The following is a 23,110-nucleotide window of genomic DNA, read 5'->3' as shown; positions in this document are numbered from 1 at the left end:
AATTTTGCCTACAAACCTCTTCCCCAGACCTAGAAGACTTCATTAAACTACCTTAAACATTTACAGATCATATTAAATAATGTTAATGTATTTCTTAAAAACATGGACTTACTGAAAGAATTTAAAAGCCTTCACTGAACATCCGGCGTCTGTGAAAAGGTTCTTCAGATCATCTACTGTAACAGAGGGGCTGTGAAAACATTACAGAGAGAGTCAACTATCTTATCCCTAATTTTTAAATGATGCAAAGATTAACTCCTGAAATCATCAAGTCTCCAGAATTTTCACATTTCAAAGAGCATAAAGCCACGCAATGAAGACATGATTTGCAAGTGCCCTGAAAGATGTTCAAGGTTGATGCATACATGTTCTCAAATGATGGAATTTTGCCTCAAATCTTTTGCACAGGACATGGGCAGTATATAAAGAACAAGAAAATCTTTCTATATTTATTCTTTCAATGGGATTATTACCCACAATTAACTCTAGCACTTCCAAAGATACTTCCCTAGCTCTGACTTGTCTTCTATGGTCCAGTGTTTTCCACTACTAGGCCAGTAGATTTTCAATTACTTTCAGGGTAATTATGAACATGTGTATGTGGCAACCAGGTTCTAAGATAGCCCCCAACTACTCTTGCCTCCTAGTATTCACACTTTTGGTACTCCCCTCCCATATCTAATAAGGATGTCCTCTGTAACCCTCAGGGTATTGTAGATATGACACATGTGACTTCTGAGGCTGAGAGACACTGCAATTTCCACCTTGCCCTCTCTTGAATCACTAGCTTTGGAAGAAACCAGCTGCTATTTCACGTGGACAATCAGCAGCCCTATGGAGAGCTCCTTGTGGCAAGGAACTGAGGCCTCCTGTCAACAACTAAGTATATGGTGAGCCACTTTGGAAGTGGATTCTCTAGCCCCAGTTAAGCCTTCAGATGCAACCTTATGAGAGATTCAGCCAAAACCACCCAGCTAAGCCACTTCTGGATTCCTGATTTACAGTAACAGTTTGAGATAATGAACATCTACTATTGTGTTAAGCTGTTAAGTTTTGGGGTGATCTATTACGCAGCAGTAGATAACTAATACAGTGGTCTATCACATGAGAGTCAACTGACTAAAAGCAGACTCTTCCTCATCTCACAACTCCCAGCAAGGAGGGTGTTATAGAACAATAATTGGCTCTGTAAGGAGACAGATATAAGTTCACATTCTATTTTTCATTCACCTGGTATGTCACTCTTAAGTTACTTAATCTGAGTCTCTCACTTTCATTGTTAAAACGAAACTAATGACCTTTACTCCAAATGTTATTATGGATAAATTGTTAGAGACAGAATGTAGAATAGTGGTTACCAGGGACTGGGGTTAGAGAGAAACGAGGAGATACTGTTTAATGGGTACAGAGCTTCAGTCTGAGATGATGACAAGGATCCGCAGATGGATATAAGTGATGGTTGCACACTATGAATGTACTTAATGTGAACGTACACTCAAAAACGGTTAAAATGGTAAAACTTAGGTTATGTATTTAACCACAATTTTAAAAGAAGATTATGGAGATTAAATGACGTAACACACGTAAAACACCAGCACAGTGCCCAGGCTTGGCAGATGGTTAAAAAAAGTATTAACGTCTTTTCTCTCTTCTACCTACATGTCCAATGCAGGTTGCAACTTGAGACCAGCTCCTGGATAAATGTACTTAAGAGGGAGCCTGCTTTAGTATTTAAATATGTTGCCTCTCTCCCTGACTCTGTAGTGATGAGGTGCTAAATTTCTAGATTTTTTTCTCAAGTGACTCTTCCAGTTGCCTGGCTGGCATGAGGTTTGAGCCATTGCCCAATTCGGATTCAAGGTTTCTCCATATAGCCTAATTGGAGACTAGCTAGGAGCCTGGGCATTCAACAGCATTTTGAATAATTATTTTCTCTTCCTATTCAAATCCCATTCTCATTCTCAGAAATATTCCAGTAATGTACCCTTCTCCATTCCCTCAGTCTTTAACTTTTCACACAGGTGCTCGCACACAACTATACCCCACAGCTTTTACCCTTCCTTCCCAAAGCTTATCCCTCTTCATGTATTAGATTAAGTTATATAAAATTGCCAACTTGGGACTTCCCTGGTGGCGCAGTGGTTAAGAATCCGCCTGCCAATGCAGGGGACACAGGTTCAAGCCCTGGTCTGGGAAGATCCCACATGCCGCGGAGCAACTAAGCCCATGTACCACAACTACTGGGCCCGCACTCTGCCACAAACAAGCCACTGCAATGAGAAGCCCGCACAATGCGACAAAGAGCAGCCCCTGCTCACCACAACTAGAGAAAGCCCAACACAGTCCCCTTTGTACATCAAGGATTTCAAGAATTAAAACTGGGGTTGCCAGGTGCTTTCTATAAAGGCCCATACAGTAAATTTCTTAGGCTCTGATGGCCATATAGCCTCTGTTGTAACTATTCAGCTTTGTTGTTATAGCTCAAAAGCAGCTATAGCTAATACATAAATGAATAAATGTGGTTGTGTTCCATGAAACTTTATTTATGGAAGGTGAAATTTTAATTTTATGTAATTTTCTCAAATCACAAAAATTTTTTCTTTTGTTTTTCCGTAACCACTTGAAAATGTAAAAACCAATCTTAGATCATGGGCCTTACAAAACAGATGGATTTGGACCATAGGCTATAGTTTGTCGATCTCTAAGTTAGATGATGACTAAAGAACAAGTCTGCTACAACACTGGTTAAATACAGAGTGGTTACAAGAAAATTTTTAGCTTTTAGATATATATATGGCTTTGCAGCTTGTAGGTAAAAAATAGAGAATTCAGTTTTACCAAATTCTTAGATACATAAATTATTTGATTTTGCTATGCTGGACACTAAAGGGTCTTTACTTATACAAAAGGATGAACAAGTATACACCAGTGGAATATTTCTGCACAGATTTTTGCCATTCTATAACTGAAAGTTAACAGGCGCTAATTCTCTGTTTGGAAAGAAAAATTTAAAACATTGCTATCTTTCACTTTCATAGTGTATGGTTAGAGATAAACTTCTTAAGACATTATGGCAAATAAATCATCTTACGAGATATTAGTGAATAGGACAACTGCTACGTTAGAATAATTTCAGTTTTTACCTCCCCAAACCATATACTGTAGATTATTAATCATCTAAATGAATAGTAACTAATTAGATACATACGGGATGTTGGAAAGATGCAGAGTAGCTGATGGTGGAAAAATATTCTGGAAGTTTTTAGAGCCAGGCTTTTTAAAGCGATGCAAAGGACTATTGCTAAAATCCTTAGTCAGACCTTGGTCTTCTTGTCCCTCTCGAGGAAGCTGAACTGCTTGATGTTTGGACAGTGTAGCACGAAGCACTTTCCCATAAAGTCTCTGACCACTCAGATGGTTCATTGCTGGTGCATAAGAAGAAAATAAGGAAAGTCTGGGTACTAAGATAGAGTCTCTGTAAAACTGTCTATCATAATTCTTTTTATTTAGTCATTTAAAAAATTATACTGTCAGTTTGAGGGCTTAAAAATGGTTTTAAATTTAAAAACTCTTATATACGAAAATGTATTAAATGACTGTTTTTCTGTAATGAAAGAAAAGCAATACAACGAAAAGTAACTATTTTCCTAGCAGAGTGCTAGAAAGTTCCAGAATGCCTGAAACATACCACATGTTCAGGAAATGATTATTGAATAAATTAGTTTAATCTCAAGTAAATTTTTTTTTTAACATCTTTATTGGAGTATAACTGCTTTACAACGGTGTGTTAGTTTCTGCTGTATAACAAAGTGAATCAGCTATACTATACATATATCCCCATGTCTCCTCCCTCTTGTGTCTCGTTCCCACCCTCCCTATCCCACCCCTCTAGGTGGTCACAAAGCACCAAGCTGATCTCCCTGTGCTATGTGGCTGCTTCCCACTGGCTATCTATTTTTAATCCCAAGTAAAGCTTTTTATAATAAAAAATCTGAGTAATAATATTTCAACAGCCACTATAAACGGTGAGATTGTAGAATGACACTTTCTTGAACCATCATTATGAAGTATTCCCAAACTGTTATGCCATGCAACAGTTCTAGAAAACTTAATTTGAAAGGAAAATAAATAAGCAAACAAACAAATAAAATGAAAGAAAACAAGTCATGTTTATTAGTTTAAAGCTAATGGAAAAACCCTAGAGTCAAAGCTCTAAACATCAACAATATATTCAAATAGATAAATGAACTTCAAAGAATAATAAATATTTTAAAATCTTAAAATATAAGCAGATCCAAATAATAATAGAGATATTAACATAAGGAGGTACTCTTCCTACTAGCCATAAGTTTATTTTATAGGAAATTTCACATACAAAGGGGGCAGGTTATCATTATTATTATTAATCATTAGTACCTAGCTGAGCTTGATTTGCATCTGCCATCTGAACCAATGCATTTTCTTTCTTATTAAACATTATCTTCACTCGATGTACATCACCATATACTCCTAATTAAAAAGACAAAACAAAACAATTTTTTAATGCTGATTGTGTAATGTTCAATTAACTTTACTAATATATTTAAAGAAAGCTTCTTTTCTCATACTATATGCTTTCCCTGGGCAATTTCATACAAATGCTCCCAAATTTGTAATCTCTTCTATGTTCCAGATTTATTAATCTAGTACCCCCTTTCACCTGGATGTCCCATAAACACTTCAACTGATTCACCTGCTCTTTCCTGCACCCTCCTGTGTTCACTAACTCTGTTGATAAACAGTGCCATCATGCACATATTTGCTCCAGTCAGACATCTGGGAGTCATCTTTTGACTTACCCCTTTCCTTAGACACTTACACATCCAGTCAACTACCAGCACTCACTGATTCTATGGCCTAAATATCTCTCACATTTGTCCACTTCTTCCCATCCTCACTACCGTCAAACCTATTATCACCAATTCACATCTGGACTATCATCATAGCCTCCTAACTGATCTCATTACATCCATTTTTTCTATGCTAGTGTTCCCCAAAGTGGGTCCCACATCCCCAAAAGCAGGCAAAATGATTCACTGGGGTGTGGGAGGAAAATAAACTTTTACTTGTACTGATTTGTTTATATAAACCAGTATGAAAAACTGCATTTTACTAATTTTCAACATATAGAAGAAATTATATACAGAAGTTTCTACAATATGAAGGGCATTCTCTCATTTTTTAAAATTTAGTGTATTAATATATATTGCAATTATGTGGAACAGGGTTTCACCAATATCATAAAAATAAGATCTTTAAACAGTAGCATCATTACCATACTTTGTAATAGGATGAGAGAATGACTATGACAATCTTCAAGGCACACAAAGGAGTATTGGTTATCTTGTGGGCAAGCCCCTAAGAGCAACTAAACTGAAGAGATGAATGGTAGTTTTAAAATTAAAAAAAAAAAAAGACAAGTATTACAAATTTGCTGCCCTTTTCAGAAATGACAAGTGGCTGAAATAGATACTCTGTAAAAAATAACACACAATTTGTTCTTCAAGCTGAGGGTGATATTTTTCTAAATGAGTGAGAAATTAACTACTTTTGGAAAGAAATGTGCTCTGGCTATTAAAGAGACATGAACATTTAGCATTAATAAATGATTTTGTTAATGAAAATTACATAAATGTGTCATGAATAAAAACTTTTACAGTAACTGCAAATGAGTATAATGTTTCTCTGTGGGCTGATAGAGATATTCTAAAATTGGACTGTGGTAATGGCTGCACAACTCTATAAATTTACTAAAAATCACTGAGTTGTACATCTGAAGTCAGAGAATTGTAATGGCTGTAAATTATATCTCAAAAACGCTGTTAAGGGCTTCCCTGGTGGCGCAGTGGTTGGGAGTCCGCCTGCCAATGCAGGGGACACGGGTTTGTGCCCCGGTCCGGGAAGATCCCACATGCCGCGGAGCGGCTGGGCCCGTGAGCCATGGTCGCTGAGCCTGAGCGTCCGGAGCCTGAGCTCCGCAACGGGAGAGGCCACAACAGTGAGAGGCCCGCGTACGCAAAAAACAAACAAAACGCTGTTAAAAAAACCTATTGCCGGGCTTCCCTGGTGGCACACTGGTTGAGAGTCCGCCTGCCGATGCGGGGGAAATGGGTTCGTGCCCCGGTCCGGGAAGATCCCACATGCCGCAGAGCGGCTGGGCCCGTAAGCCATGGCTGCTGAGCCTGCGCGTCCGGAGCCTGTGCTCCACAACGGGAGAAGCCACAACACTGAGAGGCCTGCGTACCGCAAACAAAACAAAAAAACCTATTACCCACTCAAAAAATTTGAAACAATTTTCCATCCTCTTAAAAATTCTTCCACATGAAGAGTGAGTTTTAACCCCATTATGCTAATGTTAACAGTTTTCAAGATCAACTAATTTAACAAGAGGAAAAATGGAACTTTTCTAGGTAAAGTACAACAAAATTTAGTGGATTAGACTGAAAAATTAGTATCATAATTATTTAGTACAGCAACAATGAAACACTTCCATTCAAATCACCTATCTTTTTTTTTTTTTTTGGCCGTGCCCACGCAGCTTGCAGGATTCTCAGTTCCCAGACCAGGGACTGAACTTGGGATCTGGCAGTGAAAGCACTGAGTCCTAACCACTGGACCGCCAGAGGATTCCCTTGCATATCTTTATGAGGTATCTTTTTCATTTATGACAACCATTAAGATCAAGTACTAAAATAAAGTGAATTTAGAATCAGTTCGTGGGATACTGAACCAAAATGAAAAAGGTTTTTGAAAATAATGAAGCATATTAAATCATACTTCTCACTAAATGTTAATAGATTTTTATTTTAAAAAGTGTCATATGAAAAATCTTTAAAATATTAAATATCACTTCATTGCTCTTATATTTGTTTGTACATATTATACTAAAGACTATAGTAAAAGATGGATGAAATTTATGAATAATTAATCATATATAGATTAGGAGTACCTGGCTAAATATTTTTTTTAACTGAGAGGCACACTATTGGAAAGTTAGGGGATTATTTTTATAATCAACATCTCATTATGCCTCTCTCCTGTTTAAAACTAGTCAATGGATTCCCACTGTTCTTAAGTTAAAAACGAAGCTGTTTAATATAGCTTATAAAGCTCTTAATGACCTTGCCCCTATCCATCTGCCCAGCTTCAACATGTCTCTCCCTTACACTCTTCATTGAGCTTCCTTCATTTCTATGTTCCACGAGTTCTGTCTCTCACTGCTACTATCTGTGAAAGGACATTTGCCCTCCCTTTCTGCCTGGCTAATGTGTCCTCATTTTTCACAAGTCAGCTTAACTATCATTTCTACTGGTACATCATCTTTGATTCCCTCAGCTAGGTTAGGTCTCCTAGCTGTATGTTCCTATTACAATCTCTATTTCCCTTTTTATAAAATTTTGTTGTAACTGTAAACACTTACTGTCTTCCTTGCTATTCTATCCTCAGTGTCAAACACACTAGTAGGCACATAGCAGTAATAAATATTACTGAATGATGCAATATGCTCAATTCACATCATAGATAATATAAAAAACAACAACAAAAAAATTTACTTACCAAATAGGATAAAAAGTCCATGTGGTGTAATAAGCTGTTTGAAAAGGATAACACAAAATATCAGTGTCTAAGTAAAAATTTTAAGTAAGTTTACTTGTTCAAAGCACTGACTTTTTACATGCTGCTTCTATATATACTAGTGATGAATTTTAATAAAAATTCTTAAAATAAACATTTTCATTGAATTTAACTCTAGGTCAGAAGCTACAATACCTCCTCCTGAAAGACTTTTTACATATAATACTTTTCAACTCACATCAGGATTAAGATTGGTGACAAGTAGAACAGAATTTCCCGGTATACCACCAGCCCCAGGAATGGCCATCCTTCCAGTGACGGCAGAGGAGGTGATTGTGAGAGGACCAAGAGCTCCGGGACCTAGTCCAGCTGGGACTGACAGACCTTTTCAAAACATCAAAAGCATTTCATATTCCAGTTATCTGGAGAATTACAACACTTAATACAACTTAAGTAAATAAATGAAGACAAAAGCAAAAGTAGAGAAGAAAATGTTTCAAAGCTACCATAAGGATAACAAAGGTCAGTTTTCTGCCCTCCAGAGTCTGTCTGGAAGTAGAGCTCTTTATTCGTTGATACTATCATACTTAGTACTTTATTATTTATACAGTGCTTTGCATAGCAACCAAATTCACTGGTCTTAAAGCCATTAGGTTTTTCAAAGGGTCTATAACTACAAGTACTCCTTCTATTTCTTAAAACAAATATATTCCAGCACATTTCTCTAAAGCAGATGTTATTTTCATATTGACTTCTACCATAAAACCAGATACATATTTTTGTAAAAAGTCCTTTAGCAGAAGTCACATATATGCATGCTAGGTAGTAATGCATGTTCTAAAACTGGACTGTGGTAATGGCTGCACAACTCCGTAAATTTATTAAAAATCACTGAGTTGTATACCTAAAACAGGTAAATTGTATACATACATTCTGCATGGGGAAAAAACATTTTGTAACCTTGCAAAACATTATTACCATCAAGAACAAATTTATAGAATTCAATATTCTAGAACAAATTTATAGAATTCAATATTCTATAAATTACCATCAAGAACAAATTTATAGAATTCAATATTCTTTTGCAGCAAGAATTTTCAGAGCTCTCTACTCCCCCAGATATTTCAGAACTACTGAAAGTTCTACAATACTGGAATATTGACACTATATACTATACCTAAAACACTACACTTCCTCAGAATGTCCCACTATTTGTATTCTCAGCTTAAAAATTATCTAAGATAAAATCTCTAGTTGATATAAAATAAACCAGTTATTTAATTTATTGATTCTTTAAGCTCAAAATTCCTTATAATAGACAGAGTCTGGCCAGTTTATCACAAATCATGTAATTAAATTGCAATATAGTTTACAATCATACTATTCTGCTTGACAATCTAAGGAAAGTTATTATTACCATCATCTTGCTGAATTTTAAAACCGTGCACATCACCTTCTTAGGGTGGTTGCTTTTCCATGAAATCTATACTCAATAGTCTTTTGCATGACCTCTTCCCATGACCCTGCAACTTTTGAATAACTTCCTTAAGTCTATTATATACCGCCAACACTACACCTTAGCTACACTGTAGGGTATATACATGTGTGTATGTGTATATGTACATCCCCCTGCTACACCTTGAAAGTCTTATCAACTCAGGAGCCCTCTTTACACATTTTTTCTCTTTCTTAACATCTAATACAGTGTTTTATACATACAGTGTGTAGAAAGAAATAACTAAAATGAGGGAAACCATATATCACTACCTCCAAATGTATAAAAATTAAACTTTTGGGAGCTTCAAACACATAAAAACAATGTATAATGCCTTCATTTTAATGGGATAGGTAGAATTACTCACTTAATTAAACATACGTTAAGATGTCTTAAAACCACCAAAAACCTAAAACTTAAATGAACCTCAACCTTTTAAATCACTCTTTTCTTTTTAGTTAACTTCATCCTCTCCAGTGAAGAGAGTAGTTAAAATTCCCAGAATTAGAAAGGTAGGATACAAAGATTACTGCCAGAAAGCAACTATGTTGCAATTTAAAATAGTTATATTCATAAATCACCTGGAAGCTGTAAAAAGGTACTGTGTAGACTAGGCTTAACACTAAACCACTCTTCTTTCTAATCACCAACCTCAAGTGTATTCTTTAAGCACCAGCAATAAAATCATAAAGTATTTTTTTCTCCTCCTTAAGTTATGATCAAATTCATTTTGTTTACTATTTGGAAAAGAGTCAGAGAGCCATTATCAAAGTATTAACCGATTGCTATCTCTTAATTATTTCTATTACTTAAAGAAAAAAATATATTTTTTTCCTGAAATAAAACAGCATGCATACCCTCTACGGTAATCTTCTAAACCCATTAATCAAAAAAAACAAAAAAAGAGGATTTACAAATAAGTTTAACAGTAAATGTTTATTAATTCAAATGTTTGCTGACTGCATACTATGTATTAAATGCCATCAAAGGCATTTAAGGACTCAAAGATAAATAACACACAAGTCTGTTTAACATGTAATTGATAAGCTTATAAGCAAGCAGTTCATATATTTTGTATAGTAACCAAAAAGGCAAATCAGAGATTATTAATATAGTCAACCTATAGTTATCTGTGCCAATGGCAAGTATAAATGATGCAGAATATATAAGGGAATTTTGGAGTTGAGAATGGAACCACAGAGAATTATTTATAAACACAAGGAAGCTGTGCATCATATATTGTACATGAGCCACTTCTATGACTGAAACACCTAATGCTTTTATTATAAATCCTTCAAATATGGTAATATTTTTCATTTTGATAAGTTCCTGGAAAATATAGACCATCATTAAGAAATCATTTCAAATTCAACTTTAGAGTTAGTCACCTGTAGCTTGAGGAAATCCAATGGCTGGGGCAAATCCAGCAGCCCCTGCATATGGTGAGGAAATTATTCCTGGTGCACCTAACGGGGAAGAGAAGCTAAAATAAATACACTACCTTCTATAAATATGGTTATAGCAATATAAAATGGCTATATGAAGGTGTATTACTGACAAAGAGATTCTGTTACAGAGTAAAGATTTGTTCAACAGGTGATCCTTAATGGTAAGTAAAGAGCCTCTGCCACTTTCAGAGGCTAACCCCTTTCAACTGGGTTCAAGGTTCAAGAGTACAGCTAAATTATTATTTAATTTTGAGTTATTAGTTTGCTACTTAGTTTTAGTTTATTTAGTTTTGTTATTTAAGTTGATATTCTTGTCCTTATTTAGAGCATTGTTTCTATGAAAAATCATCAAATACTTATTAAATTGTACTGTACCTGGGGGGTACTGTGCTGACAAAAAGAAATATGAAATAAAAATCCTTGCCTTTGAGAAGTTTTACAAACTAAAAGTATGAATTACAGGAGATTCACAGGCTGAGGATATATGGGTTTAATACAAATATACTGTAAGTGGTCTAAGAAGAAGGGATTGCAAAGGATCACTGTGATTGTTTGAAGGTCTCTCAGGAGGTAAAACTTGAGCTGGACATTCAGTAAGTGAAAAGCAGTGTTTAGTGTGCACTGGATGCTAAACAAAGGCTGGTATTCCCTCTCCTTTTAGAAGCCTGGTGACTGTGAACCATCAATAAAAACAAGAGTTAGTTCCAATGGAGGAGTCAGTACTAGTAGGAAAACAATTTGGTTTGGGACAAGTTAAGGTTGAGGTGATAGTGAGAAACTCAAATGGGAATGCCACAAGTGGAAATGAGGGGGCAAACTCAGAATTTCTAACTATTACAAGACACAGATTTGTAAATCATCTATATAGAAATAAGTGTGAAAGCCATATGAATGAGAGCTCCGCTAAAAAGGGCACAAGGCAAGAAATGAAGAAAGCTAAAAATAGAACCTGGGAGTATTAGTACACTTAAGTGGTAGAGGAAGGAAGAGGAACATTCTAAGGAAAAGAGAAAAACCTTAGAAAGCAAAACAAAACAGTGAATTATAGTCCCTCAGGATCTAGAGACATAGAGTTTTAGGGGAAGGGGCCTTCCATAAAAGTCAAAGAGAGTGAGAAATGTAAAAGGTAAACAATAGTTTTAGAGCAACAGTGAGAAGCTAGACTGTAAGAGTCAAAGGGAAGGTTTTGGGGTTTTTTACCTTAATGATAGGCTGATATGCATATTTATAGGAGGAAGTATGTAGGCTACATTTTCCAGAGGAGTTAAAAGATCATATAAGTTTATTCTCTTCATTAAAGATAATTATTTAACAGAATTTATTAAATATGTAGCTGTGATTAAAATAATTCAAGAAAATACAGTCATTGAGAGACTTCAGGGACAGAGCTAGCAGAGAGAACCAACAATAAATGAAGACACAGAAAATGAGAATAACTGACAGAGTGATGAAATAAGAAGGGAAACATATATTTATTGAAAGCACATTAGGAGGCAAGCATTCTTCTAGTGCTGAGGAAGCAATGAATAAAGCAGACAAGAATCTCTGCCCTTGCTAAACTTACATTCAAGTAGGCTCAAGATCATAGGTAAAATGAAAACAGAAACAGACTCACAGACTTAGAGAATGAACTTACGGTTACCAGTGGGGAAGGGTGGGGGGGAGGGATAATTAGTGAATTTGGGATTGACATGTACACACTGCTATATTTAAAATAGATAACCAACATGGACCTATCGTATAGCACAGGGAACTCTGTTCAGTATTATGTAACAACCTAAATGGGAAAAGAATTTGAAAAGAATAGATACATGTATATGTATAACTGAATCACTTTGCTGTACACCGGAAACTAACAAAACACTGTTAATTAACTATACTCCAATATAAAGTAAAAAGTTAAAAAAAAAGATGATAGGTAAAATGATTCACTTTCATAACAGAAATAACTATATTTAAGGCATAAAGGAAGACTTATCAGAGAGGCTTCAGTACAGGTATAAGTTATCGCGAAAATTTACACTAGAAAATTAAACATACGAAGAGATATGGTAGGGATTCCCTGGTGGTGCAGTGGTTAAGAATCCACCTGCCATTGCAGGGGACACGGGTTCGAGCCCTGGTCCAGGAAGATCTCACATGCTGCGGAGCAACTAAGCCCATGCACCACAACTACCGAGCCTGCGCTCTAGAGCCTCCAAGCTACAACTACTGAAGCCCAAGCGCCTAGAGCTCGTGCTCCGCAAGAAGAGAAGGCACCGCAATGAGAAGCCCATGGACTGCAACGAAGAGTAGCCTCTGCTCACCGCAACTAGAGAAAGCCCGCATGCAGCAACGAAGACCCAGCGCAGCCATAAATAAATAAATAAATTTTAAAATATATTTTTTAAAAATAAGAAGAGATACTGTAGATTGTATTACTGTTGCCAAGTATTCACTTGACCCTTCCATGTAACTCTGGTCAGTCATGTGACTTGCAGTGTCTCCTGTGGGAGAAGCATACACTTCTATGCAACACCCACCGCACACAGTCATGTGATAGGAACACACGGACAAACAGGACATAAACTGCCTCTATGCAGAAGCTTTAAGAGGCATTATGGGTTTACACCAGCTCTCTTATTTTTTTACTCTCTGCCACAAGAATGCCATGTCTCAAATGTAGTGACACCTTCAGCCTGGGCCCTCCATCAAAAAGACATGTGAAGGAAGTTTGCAAAAGCTGATTTGCAGCTGTTTAAGTGTCAGTCATGTGAGAGGAATAAATGTTAATTGCTGTAAACCACTGAGATTTGTGGCAAGGGCAAGGGACCTACTTTTAAAACAAAACAAAGAGACTAATACAAATGGCTATGGGGTGGGGGGTATGAGGCAGAAGACTTGTAGTAGGTTTTAGAGAAATGAGGAAAATTCTTGAGATAACACTCACTGAACATTAAATAGCAATAAATGAAAGAACTGGCAAACAATTACCAGGGCCAAATTTTAAATAATTGTTTCCAAGTAAAATATGATTAACAAGAACATTTGTTAATACTCGACAAAAGTATCATTTGCAAAGTTTCTGTAAATCTACATTCCTCAAATAAGCAGAAACAGAAACATTTTAGCAAAGTAACCAGTTAGGCAATGGTTTACACAAACTTTTAAGAAAAAGGTTTAAGATTCGCATAACTAAGAATACATATTTTACATTTGGAAAAGGTACTACCACAACAGCAATTAAGGTAATACAAATGAAGAGATAACATTTTTACCTATGAAATCAGTTTATCAGTGTTATTTATAATAGCAAAGCCCTAAAGAAACAAGCTTAATGTCTAAATTGAAGAATTATTATATAAATTATGAGTCACTAGACAAAATACAGAGCCATTTAAAATATTACAAAGAGTATGTACTATGTAAAAAAAAGCACAACTATTTTGTTTTTCAAAAATGCTGGTACAGTAGCAGACTAAACTTTTTGAGTAACTCAAAAAGAAAAAAAGTAGAAAAAGAAATATCTAATTGCAGAAAAATAACTGCAAAGATTTCAGACACTGGAATTATCAGATTTGATTTGATTTGATTTTTAAATAGTATGTTTGAAGAAATAAAAGCCATGCTGAAAAATATCTGTAGGGAAGATACTTAAAAAAAAAAAAAAGAACCAAGTATCAATAAAATTTCTAGAAATAAAAAGCACAACTATTGAAATCCAAAATTATCAGACAAATTTAACAACAGATTAGACAAAGGTGAAGAGACCATTAGTAAAATGAAAGTCCCTAAGGAATTATTTAGGATGCAGCTCAGAGAGATAAAGAAATAGAAAATATGAAAGAAAGTTTGAGATACTCAGAGTAAGAGAGTATAACAGGTCTAATCAAAATTCCAGAAAGTAAGAAAAGAAACAGTGTGAAGGAGAAATATATGAGAAGATCATTTCTAGTATCAGTAAAAGACAACAATCCACCAAATCAAGAAGCTTTTTGAGCTCCAGGTAGAAAAAATAAATCCTTAAACAGACACATCATACTGAAACTGTAGACATCAAAGATGAAAAAAAAAATCTAAAGAATAGCCAGAGAGAAAACAGCAGTAATTAGGTTGACAGCTGACCTTCCAAGAGCAACAATGAAAACCAGACTATTGTGTACTGATTTCTCTAATACATTGAAAAAAAAAAAAACAAAACAAAAAACTGTCAACCTAGAACTCTATATATCTTTTAATACTGACAACAAAATAAAGACATTTCTGGGGAAATGAACACTTCAAACATGTTAACACAGACCTTCCCCTTAAGAGAATAATAAAGGATATCCTTCCGGCAAAAGGTAAGCAATCCCAGATGGCATATCTGAGTTGCAAGAAGAAATGAAAGGCCTTAAGAGAGTTATATATGGCTTAATCTAAATGAATATTGATTGTATAAAATAATTAACAAATTGAAATGTTAAAATCTAAAAAGTTTTAAACATAATAATATCTTGAGTTAGGAGGAGGTAAGAGAAGGTAAAAGGAGTTAAAGTGTCCTAAAGTTCTTATATAAGAAAAGATTACAGGTATCAATTAACTCTATATTTTGGTAAAATAAGTATGAAAGTTAAAAATCCTAGATGAAAATACAAAACAGTGTTAAACTTCGAAAACAGTAGTGGAAAAAACCAAATAATAAATAAACATTAATTCAACAAATATTTTTTGTGTCTATTTTGTGTCAGGCACAAACTAAGTAGAGAAGGAAAAAAACTACCTTGGTGAAGCTTATTTCGACTGATGAAAACAGAATTAAACAATAAACACAGTAAATAAGTTAACTGCATACATAAGAAGGTGATAAATACTACTAAAAAAATAGAACAGGAAGAATCAGGAGTACTGAGGGAAGGCTGGTCAGGGTAGGTCAAAGAAGGCAGCAGGAGCAAAATCTGAGGGTACCTGGGAGAAAAGCCCTCCAGGAAGAGGGAATAACTAGTGGGAACAATCTGGAGGTGGGAACATACCTAACATGCTTTAGAGGGATGTCAGTTTGGTGGGCAAAAGGAGCAAGGGAAGAACATCAAAGGAGATATGTCAAAAGAGTAAAATTGAAGTGGATGGTATAGGGCTTGCAATCCAATGTAAGGATGTGGGCATTTAATACTCTGAAAAAAATGGGAGCCTTTGGAGGGTTGTCAGCATTAGACTGAAATGATATGACTTATTTCTCTTTTCTAATTTACATACAATAAACTGTACAAGTACAAAAGGCAACTGATCTGCTTTCTGTCACTAAAGATTAGTTTGCATTTTATAGAATTATATATAAACAGAATCATATACCAGGTGTTCTTTTTTATATGGTTTCTTTCATTCATAATAATGTTTTGTCTGGCTTCTTTCATTCAACATAATCCTGTTGTCCTTAACGATTTATTCCTTTATATTGCTGAATAGTACTTCATAACATCGATAAACTACATTTTGTTTATCCATTCACCTGTAATAGAATATTTCCAGATTTTGGCCATTACAAATAGAATTGCTATGAACGTTTGCATACAGGTATTTGTGTGGACACTAACTTTTTCACTTCTCTTGGGTAAATGCCTAGGTTATATTGTAGGTGCACATTTAACTTAAGTAACTGGCAAACTCTTTACCAAAGAGTTTCCTAAATTTTACATTGCCATCAACACAGTATGCTAGTAAAAGATGCTCCACATCCTTGGTACAGGAAACTTTTTAAACTCTAGCTATTCTAGTGGGTATGTAATAATATCTTACAGTAATTTAATTTCCATTTCCCTGATGACTAGAGATGTTGAGCACCTTCTCATGTGTTTACTGCCATTCATATACCATCTTCTGTAAAATATCTTGTCAAATCTTCTGGCCATTTTTTAATAGTTTGTTTTCTTATTACTGAGCTATAAGAGTTCTTTATATAACTTGATATAATTGTCTTATATATATGTGTTGCAAATATTTTCTTCAATGTCTACAGCTTACCTTGTGGTTTTCTTGATGGTACCTTTCAATCAGTGAAACTTTTAAATGTTGATGTACGTACAATATATAAATTATTTCCTTTCATGGTTTGTACTTTTTGCGTTTTACCTAAGAAACTTTTGCATATCCCAAGGTTACAAAGATTTTCTAAGTTTTTTTTTTAAATATAAGATTTATTTATTTGTTTGCTTTGTTTTGGCCGTGCCACACAGCATGGCATATGGGATCTTAGTTCCCTGAACAGGAATTGAACCCACGCCCCCTGCAGTGGAAGCCTGGAGTCTTAATCAGTGGACCACCAGGGAAGTCCCCTCTCCTATGTTTTATTCCAGGAGTTTTATACGTTTAAGTTTTACATAGAGGTCTAAGATCCATTTCAAGTCAATGTGTCAGTATGGTGTGAGATACGGATCAATGTTTATTTTCTTTCCAATATGGATATCCACCTGTCCAAAACTACTTGTTGAAGGATTTTCCTTTCTCTATTGAATTTTTACACTGGTAATTTTGCTCAAAATCAACTGAGTACATACATGTGGGTCGATTTCTAGACTCTATATGCTGCTCCATTAATTTATCTAACCTTTCAACACTATCAAACTGGTTTGACTACTGCAGCTTTATATTAAGCCTTGCATTTATTTCCTTTCACTATTTTAGATACTTTTCCATTTCTATGCAAATTTTAGAAGTTCAGTGCATCTTACTAAAGTAAGAGAAAAATTAATTAGAGTAGAGAAAGAAATACGAGTTTATCAAGGTTGCTGAATATGAAATCAAGAAACAACAACACTGCATTTGTGTATTAGTAACAATTTAAAAACCAAATAACAGTGATGGCTAAAACTTACAGGGCACCATTCTAAACTCTTTACGTATATTAGCACATTTAATATTCCTCACAACTCTTACCTGTTAAATACTATTATTATGTTCATTTCACATATAAAGAGACAAAAGTACAGAGCAGTTAAGCAATCTGCCCAAAGTTACACGGATCATAAAGACTGGTCTAGAATTAGAATCTAAAAAGTATGGCTCTTAGGAATAATTCTAACAAAACATATGCAAACCTTTATGGGGAAAAGTCACCAAACTTTACTCAAAGACACTAAATAATATACAAATGAATGGAGATATATACAATATTCAAAGACTGGAAGACGCTATTGTAAAGGTGTCAATTATCTTCTAAGTGATTTATAAAGTCATTATAATCCAATCAAAACCCTAATAGTGCTTTTTTTCCCCTTTGAGGACTTGAAAAGCTGATCCTAAAATTCCTAAGTGTAAATGGTCAAGAATTGCCAAGATACTCTTGAAGAATAAGTAAAGAGACTTAACTCTATCAGACATTGAGACTTGTGGTAATGACAAAAAGAAAGACAAATAAATAGACCAATGGAACAATGCTCAGAAAACTACTCATGCATATATTAACCTCAAATTAATGGTATGTGTTAATTCTGAAACTACTTTTTGTGTATTATAGGATTGAGCAAATAATATGTTGAGGCTAATGGAAACTAGATTTCTCATTCTTGAAGAAGGGAATCACCAATATGAAAAAAAGGGTGCTGAATTGGAATTGGAGTTATCAGTTAAAACTTGCGGTTTTTTAAAACATAAACACACACATGCACACACACACAGAGAAATATATTTATGAAGTACACATACACATATATCCTAGTCATGCCCATTTAAAGTTCCTAGAAGCAGTGACACCCTATTAGCAATAAGCACATATAATGCCTTGATACTGATTTCCAAATACTATTTCCTACTAAAAGGAACCAGGGCTCATTGGAGTAACAGCTGACTGCAGTGTTATGGCAGGGAAAGTAAAGAAGATCTGAAATATCTTCTGCCAGAAAGTAAGGAAGTGTTCAAACAATGATGAAGGTATGTCAAAAGGCCACAGAAGCTAGTGGCCACTGGCCAAATCTGGGAGAGTTTGAACATAAAGTGAAAAATGATACTGTGAAATTATTACCCGTAGAATAAAATAAGAACCTACAAGTTCATATTAACATGAAAAAATAAATACAATGAATAGTAAATAAGCCACAGAGAGCTAATGCACTGTATAATGAATACAGACAATATTATACTAAAACTGTGTAATGTGATAAATATCACTACATCTGAATCATACTACAATATATAAATACATAAAAGTAGCACATTATAAACCTTAAATTCACACGAATTTATGTAATAAAAATGAATGAATGAATGAATGGAGTGTTGGTAAGAAAAAAGTTCTTTATAATAAAATCCCAGCTAATAAATGAGAAGGAATGACAGAATTAGCAAATCACCAATATAGCAACAACTACCACAGTAACAACTAATTTAAGCAATGGATGTTAAAACTAAAGGGTGAAAAGTCATAAGAAACAGGCTATTTTTATAGTCTCAACGTATCCTCCTTATAAGGATATGTTGTTAATTACAAAGAGAAAAACAGTAACTTTACAGGGAAGAAATTTGGCAGAAACCACCTTAAGTGATCAAGGTTAATATCACCAGGAATAGGATAAAGTGGCATTATGTGTCTCCTGATGTAATGAAATGAGAAAGACACATTATTTCAGCCAAAAAACCAGACATGCATGTTGGGAGAAATTCTATTATATACCCAACCCTGAACTCTTCTAAAATTTTAAAGGTCATAAAAGACAAAGAATGAGGAAATGTTCCAAATTAAAGGACTCTCAAGAAACATGACAAATAAATTAACCTGATACTGAGAAAAATTTTCATATGAAGAACATTATTTTCACAACCGGCAAAAATGTTAAAAGGTCTATGGATTAGATAATAGTACTGTGTGAATGTTAATTTCCTGATTTTGCTAACGGTATTTAGGTAAGAATGTCCTTTTTCCTAGAAAATATACAGTGAGTATTTAAAAGGGACACCATGCTTGCAACTTATTCTCCAATGACTCAGAGGAAAAAACAACAACAACAAACACACACACACTCACACACACATATAAACAGAGAGATGATAAAGTAAATGTGGCATGATGTTAATAACTGGGGAATCTGAAGGATATAAGGGAATTCTTTGAACTATTCTTGCAACTTAAAGTATTTCAATAAAAAGTTACTAAAATACTATCAACTTTAAAATATAAGTATTTATCTTTATAATATCAAAGTAATACAGGATTTCTTAAACATGACACAAAAACACAAATATAAAGGAAATGGCAAATAAATTTGACTACATAAAAATACCATGGAGAGAATGAACCAATAAGCCAAAACGGAGAGAAATTATTTGCAACACATAATACCAACAAAGGACTAGTGTCTAGGATATATAAAGAATTCCCACAAATAAACAAGAAAAGACAACAAACCAAACACAAAAACAGGCAAAAGAATTAACAGAAAATTCATAAAGGAGAATGGCCAATAAATAAAGTAAGTTCAACCTCATTGGCAATCAAGGAAATTTCACAGCAGTACTGTTCATAATAGCCTCAAACTAAAACAACCCAAATGTCTATCAACAGCAGAATAGATAAACGAACTGTGGTATATTCATACAATGGGAATCTATACACTTGACAGTATTGACAATGAATAAGCGATAGCCACATATGTGAACATGGATGAATCAAAAGAAAACAAACAGTATGATTCCATTTAGATAAAGTTCTAAATATAGGAGAAAAGAATTTTTTAAATTAGCAATTAGGGCTGCATAATGAGTAGTAAAAAAACCAACCAAACCACAGGGGAAAAGCAGAAAAGCAAAAGCATGAGTATCATCAAAAATTTGAGACTACAGTTATCTTGGAGCAGGGAGAGTGGGAACACAATAAATGAGAGGGGTACAAATAGTGCTTCTTCAGTATGTGTAAACATTTTATTTCTTAATCTGGATAGTAATTACATGGGTATTTAAAACTGTATTCACAGGTTTTACAAGCTTTTCTATAGGTATAATATATTTCTCTAAAAAGAGGGAAAGAATGCTCACAACTTAGCCCTAAGACCTTTAAACGGTAATCTTTAAAAGAAAGAAAAGAAAGAACAGCCAGTGAGGTAAGGAAAAAAGTCATGGAAGTGTGGTGTTTCTGAAGCCAAGAGAAAAAAAAGAGGGAATAGTGAACAGTTCAAATATTTGTGAGAGGCAGAGTAAACTTTCACACAACACATAAAAAAGTACTGTTCTCTGTTTGATGAATTATTTATCTTATAATGTAGACACTATTCTGCAACGACAAAGGATTTATTAATACAATAAAAAAAGGATGGTAACATTCTGGTTATTTTATATTCAGAAACCAAAATTTTAAATTGTATTTTTAAAATGTCCTCCTCCCACAATGCAGAACATTAATTATACCAACAGTATGTATTCAATTACTGAAATACGTGCAGTTCTGCATTTGCAAACTTGAGTGATAGCCCCAATTTCTATCATTTGTTATTAAAATGGTAATTACAAAGACCTTTGGCTCTCCCAAATTGTACATATGAGTAGGGGCTGATAACAAATACAGTCATCCCTCAGTATCCACAAGGGATTGGTTCCAGCACACTCCCCAACTCCCCACCCTATAGACACCAAAATCCAAGGATGCTCAAGTCCCTTATATAAAATTGTATGGTATTTGCATATAATCTCTGCACATACTCCTGCATACTGTGAATCATCTCTAGATTGCTTATAATACCTGGTATGTTGTAAATGCTATGTAAATAGGTGTAAGTACACTGTAATGCTATGTAAAATAGTTGCTGGTACAAGGTAAATTCAAGTTTTGCTTTTTGGAACATTAGGGAATTTTTTTCCCTCAAATATTTTTGATCTGCAGTTGGTTGAATCCACAGATTCCAAACCTGTAGATATGGAAGCCCAACTGTATAAAACACAAAACTTTGGTCAGACTAAAACAGAAACTTTAACAATTTAGGAACATGAACTGAACAATTTCAGTTATAAATAACAAAAAGCTTTAACACTAAATTTACCATCTGTTTTCTAGAAAATTTTGGACAACAATTTGGCTAAGGATTCTTTTTTCTCACCTATAAAATGAAGATAAACTAAATATCACTTGAAGTCTCAACTAATATTTTATGGTGTCATCTGGGAAAGAAAAATCAATCACAAAGGGTAATAAAATTAAAATACTTTTAACTAAATAATAAACCACACTTCGAGAGTTGCAAAACCAAAAAGTATATTAACCTAATGATATATCCAAGTAGGCTCTCCACTACTTTTCCCTTTACATAAAGGTTTATTTTAAAAGTTTAAATTATTGAGAATTTTAAATAAAAGAAGGAAGCTCTCCAAAGCAACATTTGTATGAGTAATGCAGAAGACTACTTTTATTAGTGCAAAAATGCAACTTCACACAAACTTAGGGTTAAGATGAAAAGTTCTGATGTTTAAAAAACAAAAACAAAAAATTGTAAATCCTCTTCTTTGAATAAAGGAAAAACATACTACTAATTTAGGTCCTTGTTTTAAAGTATCACTACTTAAAAAAGGAAACGTATTTCTCTTAAGACCACTTACACCAGTATTTTGCTGGTTATATTGGGCTGGCCAAAAGGTTCACTCGGTTTTTTCTGTAAGACACCTTTAGTAGCACTTAGTTGTCTTTAACTTCATTTGAAACAGTTTTGTTAGATTGTATTGTGACAGCTATCAGATCAGCATGCATTTTAAAAAAAACTTATCAAAATTGGTGAATTTCTGTGTAGCCATTTTAATATTGAAGATGGAAGAAAAAAAGCAACATTTTCAGCATATTATACTTTATTATTTCAAGAAAGGTAAAAACACAACTGAAACACACAAAAAGATTTGTGCAGTGTATGGAGAAGGTGCTGTGACTGATCAAACATGTCAAAAGTGGTTTGCAAAGTTTCGTGCTGGAGATTTCTTGCTGGACGATGTTCCACAGTTGGGCAGACCAGTTGAGTTGATAGCGATCCAATTGAGACATTAATTGAGAACAATCAATGTTATACCATGTGGGAGATAGCCAACATACTCAAAATATCTGAATCAAGCACTGAAAATCATTTGCACCAGCTTGGTTACGTTCATCGCTTTGATGTTAGGGTTCCACATAAGCGAAAAAAAGCCTTCTTGACCGTATTTCCGCATGTGATTCTCCACTTAAACGTAATGAAAACGTTTTGTTTTCAAAACAAATTAAGACAGACGATGAAAAGTGGATATTGTACGATAATGTGAAACGGAAGAGATTGTGGGGCAAGCGAAATGAACCACCACCAATCACACCAAAGGCTAGTCTTCATCCAAAAAAGGGGATGTTGTGTATATGGTGGGATTGGGAGGGGGAGTCCTCTATTTTAATTAGCTCCTTCTGGAAAACCAAACGATTAATTCCAACAAGTACTGCTCCCAATTAGACCAACTGAAAGCAGCACTCGACAAAAAAGCGTCCAGAATTAGTCAACAAAAAATACGTAATCTTCTATCAGGATAACATAAGACCACATGTTTCTTTGAGCACCAGACAAAAACTGTTACAGCTTGGTTGGGAAGTTCTGATTCACCTGCTGTA

The 23,110-nt window shown here is 34.6% G+C and overlaps 1 protein-coding gene across 4 annotated transcripts in view; it reads right to left on the bottom strand.

The window, feature by feature from the left end:
- Window positions 1-23,110, bottom strand: part of PTBP3 (polypyrimidine tract binding protein 3) — a 101,299-nt gene that overhangs the window by 5,110 nt on the left and 73,079 nt on the right. For all 4 annotated transcript variants that reach the window (XM_082655712.1, XM_082655713.1, XM_082655710.1 and 1 more), the window contains 6 exons: window positions 10,498-10,575; window positions 7,853-7,998; window positions 7,597-7,630; window positions 4,417-4,509; window positions 3,209-3,425; window positions 113-190 (listed from right to left, as the gene is read on the bottom strand). In XM_082655712.1, the coding sequence (XP_082511838.1) occupies window positions 113-190; window positions 3,209-3,425; window positions 4,417-4,509; window positions 7,597-7,630; window positions 7,853-7,998; window positions 10,498-10,575 (646 nt within the window). The remainder of the gene's footprint in view (window positions 1-112; window positions 191-3,208; window positions 3,426-4,416; window positions 4,510-7,596; window positions 7,631-7,852; window positions 7,999-10,497; window positions 10,576-23,110) is intronic.

Source organism: Grampus griseus, assembly GCF_964374135.1.
Source record: "Grampus griseus genome assembly, chromosome: 6".
NCBI classification, from domain to species: Eukaryota; Metazoa; Chordata; class Mammalia; order Artiodactyla; family Delphinidae; genus Grampus; species Grampus griseus.
Note: the sequence above shows the minus strand (reverse complement) of the source record. Positions and strands in the feature narration are given on the sequence as shown.